Raw genomic sequence first — 17,034 nt, forward strand, 5'->3', positions numbered from 1 at the left:
GGGGCCGCTGCCTGGCACTCCCCGCGGCTGCCTCGTCCTGCCCTTAACCACCTGCTGCTGCCTGCCCTGCCCCGTACGCACGTGTGCACACGTTTGTACACACACGTGCACCCTGGCCCCGTGCACACCGGGGCGTGAGGGCACTGGCGATGGAGTGGCCAGGGCTGGGCTGGGGGCCTGGCTGGGGCACGGGGGCGGCAGGCAGGCGGGGTGATCACAGGCACCACCACAGCCCGTGGAGGCAGGGAAACGGGATGGACACTGGTCACTTAGGGACATCCAGTGCCCTGGGAATCTGGGCAGTGGTGGCCTCATGGGCACAGCTGGCTTCTCCCTGTCCTGTGCGGTGGGAAACTGAGGCACGCGGCAGCAGCAGCCCGTCCCCTGGTGCCGGCATGCCGCAGCCCTGCTGAGCCGTGACTGCCAGGGACAAGAGCCAGAGATGCGCTGCTGTGGGGTCACTCAGAAGGGGGGATGCGCCTGATGAAGGACACAGCTGACGCACCCAGGGGAGATGTGGCTGGGGGCACACAGGGGGCTCTCCCCAGTGCCGTGGAGGGGTCCCACCTGCAGCTATTCTGAAAGCCACGGCCAGGCCATGCGTCCATCTGGTGGCACAGACACATGGCAGCGACACAGCGGGGATCTGCTGCAGCCTCTTGGGGCACAGGGAGCCCCATATGGTGTGTCACACCAGGGGAAAGAAGCAGCTGGATGAAGAACAGGTGAAGAGCAGATTCCTAAGAGAGCTGGGACCTCTCCTTGGCTGCTCGAGGGCTCGGGGGTACGATGGGTGGCGGCTCTCTCTCCGGCCACTGGGAAGGAAAGCTCTGGGTGCTGCCAGGTGCCACAGCAGCCAGCAGAGCTGCCACAGTGAGCCGAGGGTAACTTTCAAACAGCAAAACAAAAATAAAAATCACTTCGCAGCTTTGATGAGCAGGCATTAAACATGCCACCACCACGAGGGAGGATTACACAGGCTGTTTGAGAATCTAGCTCTCCACTAAGAGGGTGTGTTTAAGTGTAAACAAACACAAACACATTGCCAGTTACAATGTCAGAAGCCATCTGATCAGACATCCAAGCATCTTTCCTTGGTGTTTATCGCTAATCTGCCAATTAGTCAAGACAAGCAGTCTCCACCTTAAACGGAAGAGAGAAAGCAGCTGGGAACAGCACTGAGATAAATCATCTTAACTCTGCCGTGTTCCCGGGTTTCACCTGCACTGGCACAGCAAAGAAGTCTGGGCATTTCTTCAAGCACTTCATTAGCTCCAGGGACAATGCTGGGGCAGAGTGCAAGAGACTCCCAGCAGAAGGGGAGGAGGAGGCATGTACACCTGGCACCATCCTGGCTCACGCTGGGCACTTGGCCAGTGAGAAAGCTCATGATGGTGTAAAGTGAGCGCCTGTGTGCAATGCAGGTGCATGAAGTCTTGCCTGTGAAGGCATTGGGTCACACGGGTAACGCACCGTGTCTCTTCTGCTCCCCTGGTTTAGGCAAAAATCTCTTCTTTAATACTTGTATTGTTTCCCATTGACTTGACAAAGCAGACGTCAGGTCCAGCTGGAGCTCGCCAACACAGGCAGTGACCCGGGAAGAGCGGGCAGGACAGGCAGCACCTGGAACACAGTGTGAGCAGGGGTTGTTCTGGCAAGAGCTCAGCCTGTCACAAGGAAAAACACTTTTCCTCCTGCCCAGTGCTACCTGCCAGAGTTGTTCCAGAAGTGAAACCACTGGGGAAGAAAAGATGCTGCTCCTTTGCCTCACCCAGCAGAGTTTGGGCCGAGTCTTTTTGAGACTACAGTTCTAGTTGGTTTAAAGGAACAACAAAAAATTAGCAAAAAAGCTTCCCATAAAAAAACCCCAACCTGGATATTAAAGGTGAACGCTGAAGGCACGATGAAAACCTCACCCCCTCACATCATGGTCCATTTACAGTCATGAGAGTGACAAACGTGGAGCAGCAGGTCCCCTCTCGCTCAAAGAGCACGTTTCAGCTGGCAGCCGCAGCCCCACCAACAACGCTTACAGGGTGACCTCCAGTGGGATGAGGAAGACATGACAAAGTTCATGTTGCATGAAGAGGAAACTTTATTTTAAAACACATCTCTGTGCATTGTAATGGAGCAGAAAGGGGCAAGAACAGGGCCCTTTGGAGCTTACCATTACCACAATCCCAGGGCCCTTGCACAACTACAGGATTTCAGGCTGGTTACAAGTTGACTCCTGCCACTTTGGCAGAGGTAAGTGTAACTGTCAGCTCCACCAAGGGGAAAGGAGGACAGAAAGGGCACTACGTGCACACAATCACAGATGGGAGTTGTATCCCTGCAGTCCAACAATCAAACTGTCTGACAGGCTCAGCAGATGGGACTCTGAAGCACAGAAGTAGCCAACCCAGCCCCATGCCCGCTCACAAGAGCTCTGGTGATGCAGGTGGCAGCCAGGAGAATCCACATCTCCCCTCTGTACCACAGCAAGTCACCTCCACCCACCACCACAAAAGCAGCCTGGCACGCACACCTGCTGCCTGGGCTGCTGTACCACCCCAAGCAGCTGAAACTGCATTCAGTGAGCGGCTGTTTGCCGCAGCTCACTGACAAGATGCAAACAGTTCTTGGTCAAGCAGAGGTGACTCGTGTCCTCCCCAAACCACATGTGAAGGAGCACAGCCTGGCAGCCTTTGACAAGGGAACTTGCCAAAACACAGTTTCAGACAGTTACAGCCACATCCATTTTCACACAGTTAACTTCTCCTGCCCTCCCCTGCAAGCCCCTGTGTTCAGCAACAGCTTCCCAGCTACAGCAGCTGGCTTGTTTCTGTAACTCCCCCAAATTACACCCAAATGCAGTGCCAGCATCTCAGGACTTAGCGCAGGACTCCCCAGGCGCTCCTCCAGCAGACTGAGGGTGTCTTCCTGTGCTGCCAGCTCCCTGGCCTCCACGCTGCTTCCTCTTCATCTGGCCTTGGGACTCAGCTTGAAGTGTCTCAATCCAGAAGGCGTCAAAAGAGCCTGGAGCCTGGTATCCTGGCTCCTGAGGATCGAGGGCATCTTTGCTGAGTAGGACACATATGGCAGGAATGTTTCTCTTCACTGTCAAGGCATCGAGGCCTGCCTCAGGCACAATGGGTTCCCAGATCTCTTCAATCTGTTTGAAGAGCACTTTGGTGATCTGGTGCAGCTCTTTGAGCCTTCGTTTCATGATTTCCACGCAGGTAATGGTCTTGCTGACAGCCTTGCCTGAGCCAGTGAAAAGAATCTGTCTCACAGAGTCCAGCTCCATCTTGCTGATGGCATAGCCCATCAGATTTCTGATTTTGCTCCCATCCTTCACTTTCATTTCAATAATATCAGGGGGCAGGTTGGTGAAAGGCTGAGGGCAAGGTTTCTCTACAATTTTGGTCTTCTTATAGTTCTCCATTCTGCAGCGCTGGAAAGGAGAATGGATCTGTTAATACAAACTCCCACTATAATTGCTGCGCAAAGAAACTCTCACCACCATTAGCTACAATCCTTCCTCTAAAGGGCACTCTGAGCCATCAGTCAGGGATCCTGAAAAGCCAAGAGTGTCCTCCATGCTGAGGAGTCACTTGTACCCAGTCTTCCTCAGCATGTACCCACAGCACAAACACTGCCAAAAGGCAGCCTGGGCCCCAACAGGCAGGCGGTGAAAGTAACAAAGTTGGTATTGTGGGCCTAAGCAGGATGAAGTGAAAAATACAGGCAGTATCTCAGGGGAAAACAGAGAAGAAATAAGTGAGTTGAGGTTACTGGGGACAGAAGCCAGGGGAATACCAACCACAGCTGCAACCCATGAGCCACACCAGAACATGCACACAATGAACCCAGGCACAGCTCACCTGCAGCAGCTCGCTTATGTTATAGAAACAGGGTAGCAGGGCTCTGAGCCCCATAACTAGCAGCCTAAGTGAAAGGCCAGGGACTGGACATTTAAAACAGTGCACGTCACAAAAGCGGCAAGCCAGAGGTTGCAAGCAGGAGACACGTGGCCAGCAAGCAGCAGAACAACAGAAAGGCACATGATACAACAAAAAAAAGGTTCTCTGAGGAAACACAAAAAGACAGAGAGGTCCAGTCTCACAGCTCCCCTCTCTGCCAAGGCAGGGTTCCTCTACTGGCATCCCGATGGAGATCTGCCTAATCCGCATAGGGCGCTGCCCTCCCCACCACAGGGAGCCCAAGCATGCAGCATTAAGGCTTTGTTATCTGAAGGCTCATGAACTCTGTTTCACCCAGAGCCAGCACCTTGTACCAAATCCCCTGTGGAAACAGGGCAGGTCAGTGTTTCCTCTCTATACCTCTGAAGCACATGCCCTCCACGAGGCCCTCACCCACAGCACAGCAGCAGGCCACCATCGGTACCTGGGGGCCCAGCATGTACCCAGCTATACTGGGGAAGAGCAGTACCAGACACTGCAACAGGCGCTAGGGACACCGCTGCTATGGAGGATGGGGTTGCAAACTGTCAGAGAGAATGGTAGGGAAGGTCACACTCCCTGCTGTACTAGCTCGGAAGGCCAAGCCACTGCTGGGGGGCTGCGACCAGTGCGGGTGCGAGGGTTCGCCAAAGCCACTGCTACTGGAAAGTGAGGGCAGACGAGGCTGGTATCACAGGGCCCCGGGCAAGGCCAGGCCGCTGCGACAAGGAACGCCCGCCGGTGGGAGGCCAACCGGGAGGCCGGGGGAGCAGGGATGCCAGCTGGCTTCCACAGGGGCCTGAGGGGAGGCCAGGCCGCTGCTACGGGGAGGGATGAGGCGGGCGGGGGAAAGCAACAGGCCCCACTGCGAGGGTCTGCGGGGAGGCCAGGTGCCGCTGCAGGCGCCCAGGAGGAGGCCGGGCTGCACTACAGGGGCCCACAGAGAAGCCAGATGCCCTACAGGATCCCAGGAGGAGGCCGGACCTCGATAGAGCAGGGTGGGGGTGCGGGATCGGCTCTCACCTGCGCCGCCTCAGCGAGCCCCTCGCCACAAGATGGCGGCCGGCACGGGGCGCGCGCAAGCGCTAGGGCGGGCGGAAGAAGGGGGGCGGAGCTCGCGCCCCACCTTCCGCTTACGTCACCGTTCCGGGGCGGGGCGCTGTGCGCGGCCACGCCCCTCCCGCCGCGGCCGAGGCCCGAGCGAGCGCTCCCGCCCCGGGGGCAGCGGGGCGCAGCTGGCGGCGGCGCCGCACCGTGCCGTCCCGCTCCCGGTATGGTCACTCCCTGCTCCCGCTTGCTCCGGGCACGGCGGCTGCCCGCGGTGCGCACCCGCGGCGGGGGCGCCTGCGAGCGCGCCTGGCCTGGCTGAAGCAGCCCGTTATCCCAGCCGGAGGAAGGTCGGGTCCCAGCGCAGGCCTAGCGGCAGCACCGCTTCACGGGCACCCGGGGGTCCCCGGAGCTGGGGGGGGCCTTTCGGCAGGCCTGCAGCCCCGCCGCGGTGCGCTCAGGTGTGAGCTCGCTGGCCAGGTGAGGGCGCAGGGACAGCCAAGCTTCTCCCAACATCCCTGCTGGAGCCTGCCCCATTGCTGCCAGCTCCCAGGTCACACACGGCTGGTCCGTGTCTTGCCGAGCAGAAGGGATTGGGACCCTTCCAAAAGCAAGACCTCGGAACTCTGCAAGACCTTTGTGCCAGGAGAAACTCCAGGCTGTGGCCAGATCAGGCAAGGCACAGTTCCCATCACTCCCCGGAGGGGAAGCAGCCGGCCAAGGGCTCTCGCTTGCAGCACACTCGGGTGTGCAGAGGCAGGATAAGGCTGAGAACCGCTGTCTCCTCTCAGTGCAGAGATGGGGGAACAGCCTGTGGGAAAAGCCCCACCAGGCCACAGTCCTCACCAGAATGGGAAGAATGAGCCAGGAGAGCATGTCTGGGGAAGGCTGTGGGACTGAAAGGGGCTTGCGGGCCTTGGCTCACAGGCTGCCAGGAGGCATCTGCACTTCCCCACCTGGGGAAAACCACACGGGAGGGACAGTGCAAGGAGTCCTTGTACCCAAGAACAAAAAGACAACCCAGTTAGCATTTCAGGACTTTACTATGGTCCACAGTAAGAGCAGAAAGGGATTTTTAAGTATGTCACAAACCGAAATGTATTTCAGGGAAGTGCAAGATTTGCAAACAGTAGCATATTAAAAAGGAAGTAGGGTGGCTTCAATATGGGGCCAACACAGCCCAGCAGTGGACGCAGGGTGCCCCCCCAAGAGCCTGTGATATCACTTGCAGCATGCTCGCACCAACTGGGAAGATGCTAAGACAGCAGGGTGCAAGCTGTGCTTCAGCCTCTCCAGAGACCCAAGGCTAGCAGGGTCCCCGGGTTCTCCACACTCCCAGCTCTCCTATCACTCTGCTGCAGGTTTCTCTTCCTTGGCTGTTTCCAGCCGTGTCAATATTTCATTCCACTGAACAAACTGCTTGGAGAGAAGCAGGGTCTGGACATGACTCTTAAGGAAAGAGACGTGGAAACTTCATGGAAGAAACCAGGGTCAGAGTACCCTGACAGCCCAACAGCACTGTTAAGAATCCAAATTCCTTGGGAGAGGGAAAGGCCTGGAGCATCAGGCTGTAGAAGCCCGCAGAGACTCAAACCATCCAGGTGCTGACCCACTGCAGAGCACCAAATACTGTTGGGAGTCCAAAAGGCACTTTCTGAACACTGTGCAGCACTGCATTTAAGGGGCTTCCTTGAGCAAAGCTGCTCTACCCACTTGTGGTTTTAGGACATGTCTCAGCACTGGGATCATACACAGCCAGGATTAGCCGCTGTTCGGCTCAGGCAGATTACAGGGACCACCATTCACCTGACAGAGATGCCAGTGTCCAACTGGCCAGTGCCAGCTCTGCACCAGCATGCAGGCTACACTACTTCTTCACGCTGAGCCACACTGTGAATAAATCCAGTGCAGGGGCTCTGGCTCACAGGTGGCACCCTACCCTTCCCATCTCAGGGACAGGCAGTTCTGACCCTTGGCTCTACTCCTAAAAGTATGGCAGGGACACAAGTGTCACGTCAGAAGCAGCACTAGCTGTTAAACCCATGGCTGGGGGTTCAACAGTATTTGATGGGGGAACGCACCCCAGGAGACAGGTGAGCAGTTCAGCTGTGTCAGACCCCAGACTCAAAGGATACCATTTTGTTGTAGTCTTCAAGGAGAATCTTGACATCATCAGTGAGATCATGACACTGTTCCTGTAAAAAGGGGAGCCGCAGTGAGTGAGCAATAAAGTTGAAGCACATCTGTCCTCCCAGTCCCTGACAGCATGGGGGGAAGTTCATCCAAGGCCAGTACCGAGATCAGGGCTCAGACCCTGGCCACTCACTGCAGCTGGAAGGGTCTCAACAGTGAAGAGAAAGGTTACAAACACCTATGCTGATGAAGCGCTAAAGTCCCTGGGCTTGCACTACTGCCTGCCTCTCCTCAGCACCCATGCTTTGCTTGCCCCAGAACAGAAACTCAAAGCAAAATGCTGAAAGGGGTCATTAGACACTTCCCAGGCTGCTCGCTGCCTGCTCCAGAAGCACTCAAATGGGGAAAGAAAGGGTGAAGTGACAAGATGACAGCATCAACAGCTTTCCAGAGACTAAGGACACTGGAAGAGTGCAATGCCTGACCTCAGTGCCCCACTAATAGTGGGAACACCAGCTGGTTAAACCCTCCACTGCTTATTAAGTGTCACTCAAACCTCTGTTTTGAGCAGGGTTATGGTAAGCAAAGCTTTTTTTGAGTCAGACTCAACTATCAGAAATCCTGGCTACTTCCTCTGCCAAGTGCTTAAACTCCTTTAAGATTGCAGTATGAATATCCTGTGATTGAAAGAACGTGCTGTAAATGAGCCTGCAAATACAGTGGTGTCAGTACAGCCACTAACCAATAGTTCCTCCTCCCTGCTAGTCAAGACTGTCAAGAGTATTCACACTACCTGCTGCTGTATGTGGATTTGAGAGAGTCGCTGTAGTTTGGTAGCATGGTCAGGAACCGCTGAAAGCAAAGAACAGAAATGTATTTCATTTGTGTTACAGCACATGGCATTAGTTCCCAAACTAAAGACCATTCCTTCTGCACAAGCACATCACAGCAGAACTCCACTCACTGAGTGGTAGTGCCATACACACAAACACACCTTCCATACCATAAAAACCCCTTAGCTACCCTGTGCATTAAATACCAAGTTTACTTGCTGACTGCTTCTAGATGGCATGAGTTAGGGGATGCCTGCAGCGACAGTTAGTCAAGAACTATATCACAGAAAACCACTTGGATTAATGTTATGATTAGCAATTAAAAAGGCATCTCTACCTACACCAGGAACAAGGGATATTCTGGATGTAAAAGAGCTCAAAGGCAGGAACAGCATGCCAGTCTCCATTGTCTCTGCCAAGCTGCTGTCTGTAACCTAGTTCCTGAAATATTCTATCACCTCCTTGACCTTGCACGGGACATGAGAGCAGCATAAGGGAGGAGCAGACGTACCACTAAGTTTGTACATCCTTTTCTCACACCACGTTTTGTGTGCTTAGCTATCCTCTCCTCTAGTCTGAGGCTCAAGAAAAAAAAAAAAAAAAAAAAAAAGAGCATAGACAACAGCTTGTGGGGTGGCATTTCCACCTCAAACTTGCAGAAGAACATGCGTACCTTGGATGCTGGCACTGTCCAAGATGGGCTGGAGGTTCTTCACCTGCTCCAGAAGAGCTGCTCGGGAATTAATAACCTGCTTGTCTGGTTGGGGAGAGACAAGAAGCAACACTGGTAAATACAAGACTCTGCTTTGGCTTTTCAGCAGTACTGGTGAGGTACCTCTCCGAGCTGATCTAGCTATACAGAAAGGGTTTGTTTATAATCTTGTTTAGCCTTTTGCGTGGCTCATCCCTGGATCTTGTTTCTCACCAGTTTAAGGCAGAGAATCTCCACCAAGTTTCATTCACAGACTATAACAACAAAAGGCTGAACCAAATTCTTCGGGGCAAAAGAGGACAAGGCTAGAAGGTATTTAAAATACATCCAAAGGTCTTCCATTTCTGTCACAGACCTGACAGTATTCAGAAGCAGGGTGACGAAAACTGTTCTAGCTCCAGTTTTTCTTTTAAACCTTTTATTAATTCACGGTTAAACTGCTCAATACTAAAAAGATGTGTACGGATGTACACAAGTGAGCACTATGGGTGACAGACATCTTTGCAGAAACCATCTCTCTGATGGCTCTAAAGAGAGTGCCTTGCCAGATCCTTACAAGTGAAGAGAAGAAATCCATTCCAATTCAGCTTAGGTAAAAGACAACTTTTGCAGTGCTAAAAAAACTCCTGTCTCCTCTCATTTCATGCCATACCTGCCAAGATGAACTGCAGCTTCATGGCATCTGGAACAGCCATCCTATCAATGTACTGAGGGTCAATATATTTTATTACATCTTCAACTAGAGTAAAAAACAGTAGCAGAGATGTTATTGCATTTACAACTGCAATTTTCCCCCATGCCATACATGAGGTTACTTTGTAAACACTCCCCACGTAGAGTAATTTTTTTTCAGATTCATTAATTACTATAGCAGTTGAAAATACGTGACTTTGGAGCACTGTGACCAAGAACTAACAGTTCCAGCCAAATAACTGCTTTGTTATGGACAACTGCAACACTTGCTTTTTGTTTGGATAATGTTATTAAAAGGTGAGCGAAACCTGCTTCTTCCTGTTCTCAAAAAAAAACAAGCAGCCAATAGCCCTCCATCCTGGTTATTAAAATCATCTACAAATACATGGTTTGCATTTTTATACTGAATGGCCACCTCAGCCTTGGACCACAATGCCATTCCTTACGCAGCCTGCTCCTTCTGCTATATTAGACAGCAAAACTTGGCCAAGAGACAGCTTTGCAGGACAAAGCACTGCTCCAGTGTCTGCTCCCGATAACCCCCAGTTTGGAGGCAGCTCTCCAGATCCATCCACCAGTGCCTGTCTGTGATTTTTATTGCTCTCATCACACAGACAGGGGAAAGCTGCTCTAGCATGCCCGAGAAGTCCAAGCATGCAAGAAGTCATTTCAGGACCTCATGCTCTAACAACTTTCAAGGGCTGCATTTCAGGCAGAGCAAACCACTGCACCAATAAAGGCAGACATCAAGCAAACAACACGTTGCAGCAGCCCGCTTCCCACCCCCAACAGCTGAGTGGGAGAATCATAAGCAGAAAGACCTCACTCCGTTACTTATTGCTCTGAAAAATATGCAAAACAAGAGTCCAAATCAAAGGGGGTCACACGGGGACAGGGAGGGGAAGTGGGCGGAAGGCATTTTTGTTTAGAGAAATGAAACGCCACACAGCGGTTTTGAACTCCCTCAGCCCCTCCGATTCCTCCCGGTGCCCCCTCCCCGAGGCCACCCACTTTTCTTAAACAGGATTTTGATCCTCTCCCTCTTGCCGGTGATATTGCTCAGCGCCATCTGCACCTTCCCCACCTCGTCCGCCACCTGCAGAGGCACACAGGAAGACGACGGGCCTGTCAGCCCCCGCCAGGCCCGGGCCTGGGCCGAGCCCCGAGGGGTGGCCGGGCCGGGCCGGGCCCAAGGGCGGGCAGAGCCGTCCCCTGGACTCTGCGGGGTCCCCCCCAGCACCTTGCACGGCCCGCAGGCCCCGACGCCGACCCGCTGCTCCAGCTCCTCCAGCCGCCACTGCATCCGCTGCAGCTCCACCGCCCCTGCCGCCATCTTGCCGCCGTCCGGAAAAGGAGCGCGCCACTTCCGCCCCGCCCCTGCCCGTTGCCATGGCGGCGCGTTGCCAGGGGCCGCCGTTGCCGTGGAGACGGGGCTCGCCGGGCCGGGAAGGGGTGATGGAGCCGGGAGGATGGGATGGAGGGGGGCGGCTCCCGGGGGTCGGGGCGGGAGGTGCGAAGCCGCCGCCAGAGGCGAGGAGGGGAGGCTGCAGCCGGTCGATGGTGATTTGCACTGCAGAGGGAGGTGTGCAGGCCTCCTGCCACCCGGGCGGTCGATCGCCGCTTCATTCCGGCATGCTCCTCCAGGAAAGAGGTGCTCGGATATATTAAAAGAAATTGATACAGCGATCTATGGGCCGTGTGGATGCGGGGCCTTTGAAATCCAGGAGGCTGCCGCAGGCTTTCCCCCAGGCCTCAGCCTGCCCGGGTTCACCTTTCTCCTATCGACCGCTGCAGGTGACATTGACTAAAAAGTGAGGCACTAATGGATGCAGCAGCCAGCCCCTGCCTCACCACGGCCTGCAGCCGGCACTTGCAATTACAAGGCTCTCTCAAAGGGATGAGATGAATTCATGGTAGCAGCATCCACCACTTTCTGTCACCAACGAGTGGTTTAGGCTAAGTTGCTTAAAAAGTCACCATCAAAGGTATGAACAAAATAGTTTTAATAGGAATTTGTGGCAGCACAACTTCACAAAGTTTCATGGCAAGGTTCACTTTGTTGCTTACTGTACAGATAAATCACACAAAGAATCAAACTGGAATGTTTTACACAGAGACTAAAACCGTAAAAGGGTAAGAGAGACCCTCCTGTTGACTCACAAGTTCAGAGTGCACCTCCTTACTTTCTAAACTCTGAATAGAGCTTAGGTGTGGCTAGATCCAGACTTGGTCAATGGTTAATTTCTAAAGGATATAAGGAATATGCACAGTTTAACGCTGATCATAGGATTTTAACAGGTCTTAATGGTTGAGTAATTTATCATTTACAAAGTGAATCAAATAGGATTTATTAAATTATAGAAATGACTTAACTATGGATTCAAAATGGTAGTACTTACACTATACTTATTAGGAAGTTCCTGAATCAATTCACACGCATGTATACAGACACAAACAGATGTACAGAGATGCATGGACAAAGGTACACATCTATTACAAGTTCCTCTCAGGTTCAGTGAAATACTCAGGCTAAATGCCTTTTCACTAATCAGTGGGGTCAAGGGTTGAGGCTTGAGAAGCAGGAAAAACAGCCCCGGTCCTGTTGTCAGTTTTCAGCAACAGTCTGCCTCATATCTCAGACTTGGGAGTCTGTGAACCCTGAGAGGCATCCCACTCAGAGGGAAACAGTGTTTGCAGCCTGCTGTGGCCCAGCATATCTCAAAGGGCCTCACTTAGGGCCTTGGTTTTTGTGGTTGTTTGTTGGGTTTTTTTTAGTTTTGTTTGTGATCAGTAATATTCCATCCGGGCCACAATCTGTGTTGTTTTTTAATGGATTTTTTTCTGAACATTCTATTGACAGTGTTATCTTACCACTTGGAGACATAATAAAGTGTTCCTAGACTTGTTAATGATATGGTCCAGATAAGGAATGCTCCAAGGCTAGCAGGTGGTATTGTGCAGATAAGGGATGTTTCTGCTGCAGCCAGTGCCATTTCCTGTCTCAACTGTGCATGAGTTGCTAGTACAGTCAAGTGACACTTCACTGCTTAACTACACAGAGGTAAGGCCTAATGAGGGTTCCTGAGATCATAAAGCAGCCCAAGGAGGGTGCAAGATACACCACCACAATTTTCATACTACAGAGGGAGACGTTCAGGAGTCTTCAGAGCACCTTGTGATGTTCCTTGCAGCCCGTTGTTCAACCTGCCACTGTCGTGTTGTGCCTATGCAACCTCAGCTCTGCCAGAGCTGTCCCAAGCTGGAGGGCAGTCTGTGTTCCCCACAGGCTGTGTGAGCATGGGGCTGGGTGTTGCACTGCCACGTCCTAGGCACCAGGGAACACCCAGTTAAGGTCCCAAGAGAGGTTCTTAGGTCAAAACCATCTCTTAATAGTGAGTACTTTGTTAATGTGCCTGTCAATGCAGGCTGGATAGCTTTGGGGATCTTCACAGTGCACTTTACTGAGAGCAAAACCCACTATGGCCTGAAAGAGCTTTGTCCTTCCTGATGTGTTCCTATAGGGAGTTGTGTCAGACTGCCAGGTTGTAGGAGAAATCTGTAGTGTGGCTCAGGGCCCCAGCAACTCTTATGGCCCACCAGATCTCCCTAGAGGAGCTGTGCAGAGCAGTGGGGCAGGAGGAGCAGGCTGAGTCTCTATGTGCTCTGTCTTTTTTTCCAGTGATTGATATCTGGGCTGTGGAAGAGATATCTTCAGAGGGGAAGGACTGAACTTTGTTCTACAAAGGTGACAAATAGGAATAGCTTCATTAGCAGAAGTGGCTAGGGACTGCAGAAAGGGCTAGGGACTGTGCACAAAGTGCTGGTCTGTGTTTAGAGGGTACTGGCTCTACTGTGACCTGTGCCCAGCGTGATAGGTGATGCCCATCAATATACAAATGCCTGTGCTAGAGGGTTACAGATCACCTACTTCCCCAAGGTGAGAAATTCAGGCAGTCCTGGGACTCAGGCACTGGGGGGGGTTGGGATTGGCAAACATCCACCACTTAGAGTCCCATCCATCCTGTGAGACTTGGAACACAGCTGAAGCCACAGCACTGGCTGCCCATAGCCCAGCACAGTGCACAGTGAATTTGGCCCCCACTCCTTGCAGCTGAGAGGAGGCCGTCGACCCTGTCCCCATCCCTGGAGCCTGTGGTCACACGCTGATGCCACAGCCACTGGTCCCCAGCCCAATACTGAGGCCAGATCCATCGTTCTTCCTGCTAGGCTGGATCATTCCCGCATTCTCAGTCTCCTCCCTCCTGCTCAATTACAGTCCCTGTGGGACATGGGAAGTGGGCATCAATCAGGGCTGGTTACTCAGGTGACAGCAGCTGTGTCCCCGAGCCCCCCAGGGAGCATGGCAGCACACATTACCCCCTGAGCTGCATAATGAGTGGGGACGAGGCCAGCATGCGCCCTCCTTGCTCCCTGGGGCCCTGGCGCTCGATGAGCTGTGGCTGGCGCTGCCCGGCAGTGACAGGGTACACAAGACCCCAATTAAGGCTGCATCGATCCCACTCCAGCTCTGTCTGGTGGGATGTGCTGGGCTGTGCTATGGCTGTGGGATTTCTGTGCCAGGGCTTGGCTGTCTCGCACCCCGGTGCCCCTACACCAGAGCAAACACCCTGGGGCCATCTTTCAGCCAGGGGCACACAGAGACAAGCACACACACAGGGGGAACCCCACCGCAGCCCGGGGCACCCGCTTATACGGACTTGCACAGGCACAGGAAACCTTTCCGCAGCCTGGTACGCGCAAACACGCACCCCCCGTGTCCCCAACCCCCAACGTGTCCCCGTCGTGTTACCCTGCCCGGGGGCGGGGTGCTGCAGCACCCCGGACAGCGCCCGCGCCGCCCAGCCGGGCCCGAGGCTGCGGTCCGGCGCTGTCCCTGGGGGTACTGGGGGTGTCCCCGGGGCGTGGGGCTGCCGCCAGGGACGACCCCTGAGACAAGAGCTTCTGTCCCCTTCGGTGCCAGGGACCTCGCTGCATGGGTGCCGGCGTGGGCCTGTCCTCACGGCAGCCGTTGGCAGGGGTGTCTGTCGCCATGGGAGCTCCCTGTAGCCTCCTCGTACGTATGGATGGCTGCATGTGTATGCAAGTACGTGTGCATGCGTGAGCATGTCCACTCGTACACATATGTGCGAGTGTGACTGTGTGTAAGCGTGCATGCCACTGAGTTTGTATGAGGGAGCACAAGTAATCTGCGTGTACGAGTGTGGTAACTTACCTGTCTGCGTGCCTCCGTGCTTTCCCATATGCACCTATGCATATTCACATGTGCACCTGTGAGCATCCATGAATGTGCTTGCATCTCCCAACTCCAGCTGGGTCACCCGTGCCCTCTGTGAGTGCGGCCCAGACGCCAGGCTGTCCCAGCACTGCTTGCATTTCACCTGGTGCAACCTCACAGCCCCACCACCATGGCCCTAGGAATCCCACAGCCATGCTCGTTACCTGGCACAGGCAGCCTAACGGCATCCCCACCCATGGGTGAGCTGCCACTGGGTAGCTTGTGGGGCCGAGGAGACCCACAGACTGGCTGGCAGGGCTGGAGCTGATGCTCAGTCTGATCCAGCCCATGCTTGAGGGCCCTGGTGGGTGCAAGGCACCTGTTTGCAACTCAAGAGCCCCCAGAAACTAAGTCAACCCTGTGCCGGAGGTGAAGGCGAGGCAGGCTGTGAGACCTCAGGCACTACAGCTGCTACCACAGGGTGTCACAGGCTGTGGTGTCTTGCCCTTCCCAAACTGTCCCCAGCCTGGGCACTGGAGCCTGGCAGGTGCCACCATGTCACGCATACAACTCTCAACACTGGTTTGGTTTAGCAGTTAAATTTTATTTTAGACATAAAAGAGTTGTGCGGCTGCCATTGGAGTGCTGAGGGAGCCAGCAGCACTGAGGCCCAGACTCTCAGACTGAAGCAGAGGTGAGTGTTGTTCCATGCTTGCCTGCTTTGGCACCCAGGAGTGCATGCAGATGCAGAAGGCACCCACCTGACCTCAACGAGGTAGCTCTGAATGCCCTCAGTTTCCCTGCTGGCTGGGGACACCAGTGTCCAGGTGGTCTTTAGCAGTAGGAAGCACTGCTGGGCTTTCATTTTCCTTTCCTCTTTCACATCCTTTTCCTTTGCCCTGTCTTCTTCCTTTTTCCTTTGTGCTTTCTCGTCCAGTCAAGCCCGGTCTGGTCTGGTCTAGTCTCCCCCAACAAGCTCCTCCAAGTGCACAAGCAATCCCCGCTCCTATATCAAGGCCCACCCTCCACCTCCACCCCCACCCCTATAAGCTCCATCCCCACCTAAAAAGCTGTCATACCTCACTCACCATTTTCCCCATTATCTGCCCGCAGGATGATCTCTCTGAGTTAAGGACCAGGTGGTTGAGATGCCACCACCCTGGGGTGCCCAGGGGGTACCCAAGACCCTGGGGGGATGTCTCAGGGCAGGGGAAGCAAGCCCAGGCAGTGCACGAGGGCTGCCTAGGGGGGGTCAGCAGTGTGTAGGGAGTGAAGTACGTAGGGGATGCAGTGTATAGGGGCTACAGTTTATGGGGGCTGCAGTGCAAAGAGACTGCACTGTTTGCACAGGTGACATCATGTGGGCACCAAGTTGTATATAGGAGATAAAATATGTGCACTAGAGAAGCATATGGGGGATGTGGTAGGTAGGGGAGGCAGCCGACACATCAAAAGTGTTTATAAGGAAGTGTATAGTGTAAATGTGCATAGAGACATGTATAGGGGTGAAAATACCTAAGAGATGCACTATGCACACTGAGTTGCATATTGAACAGGAAGGATGCAGTCTAGCACTGGGGTGTGTATAGGGGCTGTGGTACATGCATTGGGGTGGCTATAGGAGCTGCAATATATGAAGCCCAGGGGTACCCCAGGCAGCATGGCAGGCAGGAACTGTGTGGGAGGGGGTCACTGGGGGGTAGCGCCTGGGAAAGAAGGTGCATGTGTGGGATGGCACACGCAGAGAAGGGGCCCCATATGCAGTGCTAAGGGACAGAAGGGCCCACATGAGTGCTCACAGCTTTGCACAGAGAAGGCTCAGTATTGCAGCAAGAGGCACCTTTGGGTCTGCTATCTCACCTTGCTGGCCCAGCTGGGTCCCACAGCTCAGGCCCCCAGGACCCTGGAACCCCCAGCTGCTTTCAGGGATGGAGGGCACAACTCCCTTACAGCGAGGTGCTGGAGGGAGTGCAGCTGTGCAAGCGGGCTTGGAGCAGTGGGTTTGGAGCAGGCACAGGGTTTGGCCAGCTGTTGGTGCTCCCTCCATCGGGTGTCAGTGGCGCCGGGGGCTGGTGGGCAGACAGGACACCTGAGAAGCAAAAGTAAGGGGGTTAGGGCAAGCCCAGGGTTGGCAGCTCTGCTTGCCTGGCCCCCAGCATGCTGGCTTGGGAGGGTGGGACTAGCACCCCTCGGGGCTCCAGCACCCCCTATCACCTCTGGTGCTTTCCCCAGCCCAGCCACCCTCACCAACATGGAGCAGTCCATGGGGTGGCCCAGGACTGTTTGGCTGATGGTCCCATATGCTGGTTAGCCCTGACCTTTCCAGCTCATTAAATATTTAAGTCCTAAAGGAAAAGCCATCAGTTTTATTTGGGGCTGTCTCAGCAGGGCAGGCAGGTAGCTGGGGGGCACGGGATGAACTGCTTAGCCAGGTAG

The 17,034-nt window shown here is 54.2% G+C and overlaps 3 protein-coding genes across 4 annotated transcripts in view; all 3 read right to left on the bottom strand.

The window, feature by feature from the left end:
- Positions 1-2,077: 2,077 nt before the first annotated feature.
- On the bottom strand, positions 2,078-5,112 carry RPP25L (ribonuclease P/MRP subunit p25 like). Its single transcript, XM_080371318.1, has 2 exons — positions 4,968-5,112; positions 2,078-3,436 (listed from the first exon to the last, which is right to left on the bottom strand). The coding sequence occupies exon 2, from the start codon at positions 3,425-3,427 to the stop codon at positions 2,867-2,869; it is 561 nt and encodes a 186-aa protein (XP_080227444.1). The 5' UTR covers positions 3,428-3,436; positions 4,968-5,112; the 3' UTR covers positions 2,078-2,866.
- A 903-nt stretch (positions 5,113-6,015) lies between these two features.
- Positions 6,016-10,737, bottom strand: DCTN3 (dynactin subunit 3). 2 transcript variants are annotated; one of them, XM_080371319.1, is made up of 7 exons: positions 10,603-10,737; positions 10,374-10,458; positions 9,322-9,408; positions 8,631-8,714; positions 7,918-7,976; positions 7,127-7,186; positions 6,016-6,428 (listed from the first exon to the last, which is right to left on the bottom strand). In XM_080371319.1, exons 1-7 carry the CDS (start codon positions 10,693-10,695, stop codon positions 6,339-6,341), a joined length of 558 nt encoding a protein of 185 aa, XP_080227445.1. In that variant the 5' UTR covers positions 10,696-10,737; the 3' UTR covers positions 6,016-6,338. The 2 variants fall into 2 exon arrangements, with proteins under 2 accessions (XP_080227445.1, XP_080227446.1); XM_080371320.1 differs by lacking the exon at positions 9,322-9,408.
- A 77-nt stretch (positions 10,738-10,814) lies between these two features.
- Positions 10,815-17,034, bottom strand: part of ARID3C (AT-rich interaction domain 3C) — a 31,049-nt gene continuing 24,829 nt past the window's right edge. Inside the window, exon 7 of the mRNA XM_080371305.1 lies at positions 10,815-16,687. Within this exon, the coding sequence (XP_080227431.1) occupies positions 16,545-16,687 (143 nt within the window). The 3' untranslated portion in view covers positions 10,815-16,544. The remainder of the gene's footprint in view (positions 16,688-17,034) is intronic.

The sequence above is a fragment of the Falco punctatus genome (genome assembly GCF_963210335.1).
Source record: "Falco punctatus genome assembly, chromosome: Z".
Classification (NCBI taxonomy): Eukaryota; Metazoa; Chordata; class Aves; order Falconiformes; family Falconidae; genus Falco; species Falco punctatus.